Below are 5111 nucleotides of genomic sequence, written 5' to 3' on the forward strand. Positions count from 1 at the left end.
TTCTTGGGTGAGAGGTCTCATCAAGAAGGAGTTGTACTTGATTTTGTGTGAGTCTGCCGAGTGACTGCAAGGATCAAGGGGTTAAGCAATAGGAAAGAGATTGTGTTAGATAGATAGGTTTCGAGGAAACTGGACAATCTGTAAACAAGTCTCAATTCTTTCTATTGGAGAAAAAAGCTGAAATCCAGTTGGATTGTCAGGACTGGATGTAGGGTGTCTCGTTGACAACTGAACCAGGATAAACCTTAGTGCATTCTATCCCTTATCCTTTTACTCTTAATTGTTAATCTTGTATGCCGCATTATAATTCCGCTGTGTGTATGAATCTGAATAAATCTTGCATCGTATGATTGTATGTTCGATCTTAATTGTATGCTAGACGTATTCGATTTTCTATATTGCTTTAATTTGTTAAAGACTGATATATTCTGATTATTTCGAGGTCATAATAATCAACAAAACTAGGTTTTAGTAAGCATAATATTGTAAAAAGAGTGAACAATAACTTATATGAAATAACCAGAACACATGGTAGAGAAATTATCTGATTGATTTATAATAAATATCAGACTGGATAAATAATAAATAGAGTGCATCAGACCTCTACAACAAAATATTTGCGACTCTACTTTCACTTAAATACCCATAACGACCCAACTGGATAAATATCCAATGCATTATGGGTAGGTGCAAACTCGATGCCAGTAACTGTATTTCTATCTCATTAGGCTTGCTAGTCTACTTTGAAAGGTCAGAGTGAGTTTTGATGGGCACAGAGATTGCATTTTTATATGCGAAACCATCTCATATGAGAAGAAGTAAAATGTGATGATATCTTTATAGCATAACCATTCAAGAATTACAAAATTATAAATTATGGCAAAAAAAATCAATAAAACATCCAAGCAGAAGCACATCCTAACCTCAGCTTAATGGTCACAAAATAATTATATACTGAGAGTAAATTAAGTAAATAATAAATAAACCAAATATGTACCAAGTAGTAAGTATGATGAAGTCAGTATTACCTCTTCTTTAATCTCTTCGTGTTACATTTTAGTTCTCCACCTTACAATGTGATTTTCATCCATTGTCTTTCGCAACTTCTATACCAAAAGATTCTTTAAGGGGTTTTGCATGTTTCTTTTCTTTTACAACCCTGTTCTCCAACCCTGTTCTTTTACATCAGCATATACTTTACTTTCATTATTCTGACTTCGTCAACCCGCAACTGGTAGACATCAAACAACCTGCATAGTGAAAATAAAGAGAGAGAAAATAACTGAAGAGAATGAACCTTGGCAATGCCTATTGAAAAACTCCAGGTCTTCTTTAGTAGCCAGGTATCCATAAAGCTGTCGATTGCAACCAGGGAGAAATAAAATACGGCAATTGCCAAACCAAGTATCTTTGTCAGTTCCTTCCTCTGCAAAATGCTTGTGCAGACGTTCTGCCTGTAGATAACCGCTAGCTGAGGCTTCAAATATTAAAACACTCATCCCTCGATGACCTTGAGGGCCATATGAGTGTCGCGCTTTCACAGCCGCATAAGTGCTAAAATAATCAACAAGCGCTTGGTTACCCATACCTAACCACTAAACACAAAGAACAAAATCTGAAGTTAACACAATCCAGCAACGTTCTAGAACAATTCTAAATGATTTTTGCACTATTAATACAAGATATCAAAATAATAATTATGATATTGCTACTTATTCATTATTCATCATTTGATGCACAAATAATATAGCTATGCCTTATCATTTTCATCTTGTTCATGCTTTGTATTCTGAATGATAACCATTTGAGGCCAAACAATTTAATGATATTTCTCTGTCTTTTAAACTTTCAATTTTCCAAATACTTCCCCAGCCGGAACTACTGCAGTACCCCATTTTCCAAATGCTTCCCTGCGTCTTTTTAGCCATTTTTTTGCACAAAACATCCAACAAAATGACAAAAGTTTCTCAGTCATTTGAACCCTTCTTTTGTGTGGAGGTACTGGTTACTCTTAGCAATTAGTGGTCAGTGTTAAGCCATGTATTCCTCCTAATTACTAAGGGTGCCAGCAAAATCATAAAAACACTCCCAAACCATACAAATGTAAATAGTGTTTCTGAAACTCACAATTTCACAATGAAAACAAAAAATAAAGGGTCACAGTGTGAGAAAGAATGAAGCTTACATCCACTTTCCATGTCCTATTTTCCACATTCATCTGAAACCCCAACCAACAAAGACAGTTTAAAAAGAAAAAAAAAAAAAATTAGAGCACCGAAAAGTAAACAACAGTAATTCGACTGTGAGCATGATATCATTAACACAACCAATTGAAGACTCAAGATATATAATAATGACTGAAAAAGAAACCCTAACAATGAAGTAGAAACAGAAAATTAAACCCTTAAAATTTGCAGAAGAAAATAAAACAAATGAAACAGAAACGAGAATGGCAAGTAAAACAGAAGTGGCATGCGACACTCAAAAAGGCCAAATCAGTCTCAATCAAGTCAGAATGTACAAACCTTTCATCAAGATACAAACAGAGCCCAGATGTCAAAAGAGAAACATACCTCAATAGCTCCAGGCTTGCTTGCGATGGCCAACAAAAACCTGATCAAATCCATTTTTACAGAGTTTGCTCTCTACCTTGTAAAAAGGCGATCCTCCTACTTGAACCTTTGAAATTGCAATCGAAAAATCATGAATCAAATAAACAAAAGAACAAGAAACAATCAAATACTTCGACATCAGCCCTTAATAAAAAACACTAACAAAGAATCATCATAATCAAGAAACAAGAAATACAACCATTAACAGCATAACATCAAGAAAGACAAAGTGACATAATCAACTACAATTACATTAGTCCTTAATTAAAATTTAAAAACACTAACAAACAGTCAACAATTAATAAATACAATCATTAAACTAACAAAATAACATCAAGAAAGATAAAATCATCACGTCGCACATGAAGCGGTGGAGTGTTGGCATCTTCCTCAGGAGCAACGGCAACAGCCTTATCTTTTTTATGTGTGAGTGGATATTTTAGGGGTGTAACTAGAAGAAAAAAAAATCTAAATTTCTTAGATAAACATGATAGAGACGCATAAATCATCACTCATATGAAAAATAAATTAAAAATTGAAGGAAAAATAAAACGCTTACCAGGGTTTTGGAAACTGAGGAGTCTGGAGGTTGGTCTTATGGCCTTCGAAGATTTGGAACGAAGATTTGGGGGAGAGTTGAGAGAGAGAGAGCGAGCCTGGGAAGAAAGAAGGCGAGCCTGTGATTCCATTAAAAGAGAGAAAACTAGTTTTAAAAGATCAACGTGACCGTGACGGTTCGGTGGTGAAAATTTGAAGAGAGGGAAAAATGAAAATTGGGAAAATGGGGGCGAGAGATAGGGAAAAAAAAAAGGATTGAACAAAGAGAAAAATAAACATAAAAAAAATTTACTGAAAAATATTTTAATTTTTACAAATTAGAAAATGTAATGTCATTTTTTCGATGTTAAAAGGAAAAGAAAAAATAATAATTGTTACAAATTAGAGGTAGTGAATATAAACAAAAAATAATAATTATTACAATTATCTTATTATCGAAAAATAATTAATTCTACGTTCAAAATTGAAAATGAAATTCATTTTTTAGATAATTTTGTTGTTGTTGTATTAAACCACCTTTTTGGATCGTCAAAGTGCAGAGCATTGTCATATTAGTGAATGCATTAGCTATAAAAGTTCAATTAAATCATTCATTTTTATCCAAATTAATGATTTAGTCTCATCTGAAAACATAATTCTTATTAATATGATACTCAGCTCTCAAATTCTCTCAGTGTTTCAGAGTAATGAGCATTTACTCAAAATTTCACCAATGCAATGTTGATGCCGTAGGCTTTATTTTTAATCAAATCTCCACTACATCTCTCATGAGAGCATATGTGAGTAAAAAACACTTTTCAAGACTCTAATGGGACCAAGTGACAATAGGTAGAGAAAACCAATAAAGGGATATTCACAAGGCTATATCGAATTAAACATATGATCATAGATAGCTTTTTTCAATAATTGGAGTTGAACGTATTCAAAGAATATTTCATCAGTCCAAACTTCAATCATAAGTCAAATAATATCAGTCATTTTAGTGCATGAGTTGTTAAGGCGAAATTTGAGTGTCAAGTCAACCTTGATGTAAGTTATCATATTCAATCTGATAAAGTTAGACTATGATTCATGAAGGCTTACGATTCAGACAAAATTTCTAAATTTTTACGTCTAGCTGTTGTTTGCTTGCACTTTGATCGATTATTAAAATGCCACTAAATTACACTAACTAATCTTCATACACATTGTACAACAAATATTCTTTTAATTATAATGACCCCAAAATGCTACATAATCCTGTCCACTTAACATCAGTTTGATTGGATAATAGATAGACCACAATTAACTAAAAATTCACTAACAATAGTGTGGCTCAATAGTAGAACAATTAACTAAAAATTCACTAACAATAGTAGAACAACAAATTTCTAGCTAAACAGTCTTTAGTTTTGAAAAACTAAACTAATGGAGTAATTGCTAGGTTTTTTTTTCAATTATCCCTTTTTTAATTTTTTTATTAAAATACTATACTTTCAAAATTATATAGCAAAATATTTTATTTTTATACTCGTTTGCAAGTCGTGTTTGTAAATAGCGACTTTAAGGAAGTCCCGTTTTGCATAGATTTTAAAAAAATTATAAAAAAATAATATATATATATATATATACTTCATTAAAATACACAAACACAACTTTAAAATTAAATAAATTTACTAGAGTATTCCATATTTTTTTTACACTTTTTTCTAACGTTCATTTCAGTTATAATACGAATACTATATGGACGACTTTGTCGATTAACTGATCATACTTGAAAACATTATCCAAATATTACAAGAAACTCTAGTCAATATGTAATTTAAAATTTGTGTGTTTTTTTCTGAATTATATCAATTATATATACATATATAATTTGAAAAAAAATTGAATTTTTTTAAAAAAAAAATCATTTTTATGTGGATTTATTTAAAGAAATGCCATTTGTAAAAACAATTTATA

General features: G+C 31.5%; 1 protein-coding gene across 6 annotated transcripts; it reads right to left on the minus strand.

Moving 5' to 3' along the window:
• Positions 1-205: 205 nt before the first annotated feature.
• On the minus strand, positions 206-3398 carry LOC101505873 (protein SUPPRESSOR OF GENE SILENCING 3 homolog). 6 transcript variants are annotated; one of them, XM_012712309.3, is made up of 6 exons: positions 3172-3398; positions 2975-3063; positions 2574-2679; positions 2186-2218; positions 1298-1595; positions 206-1172 (listed from the first exon to the last, which is right to left on the minus strand). In XM_012712309.3, the coding sequence occupies exons 3-6, from the start codon at positions 2625-2627 to the stop codon at positions 1084-1086; spliced, it is 474 nt and encodes a 157-aa protein (XP_012567763.1). In that variant the 5' UTR covers positions 2628-2679; positions 2975-3063; positions 3172-3398; the 3' UTR covers positions 206-1083. The 6 variants fall into 6 exon arrangements, with proteins under 6 accessions (XP_012567763.1, XP_027187140.1, XP_073225334.1 ...); XM_027331339.2 differs by having other exon boundaries at positions 2968-3063; XM_073369233.1 differs by lacking the exon at positions 2186-2218.
• Between the last annotated feature and the right edge of the window lie 1713 nt (positions 3399-5111).

The sequence above is a fragment of the Cicer arietinum genome, chromosome 5 (assembly GCF_000331145.2).
Source record: "Cicer arietinum cultivar CDC Frontier isolate Library 1 chromosome 5, Cicar.CDCFrontier_v2.0, whole genome shotgun sequence".
NCBI lineage: Eukaryota > Viridiplantae > Streptophyta > Magnoliopsida > Fabales > Fabaceae > Cicer > Cicer arietinum.

Excerpts from the sequence above, each read along its gene's own strand:
- LOC101505873 (XM_012712309.3), bottom strand. The coding sequence starts at position 2,627 with ATGGATTTGATCAGGTTTTTGTTGGCCATCGCAAGCAAGCCTGGAGCT. Across the intron at positions 2,219-2,573 it reads GCAAGCCTGGAGCTATTGAG|ATGAATGTGGAAAATAGGAC; the intron begins GTATGTTTCTCT and ends TTGGGGTTTCAG. Across the intron at positions 1,596-2,185 it reads ATAGGACATGGAAAGTGGAT|TGGTTAGGTATGGGTAACCA; the intron begins GTAAGCTTCATT and ends CTTTGTGTTTAG.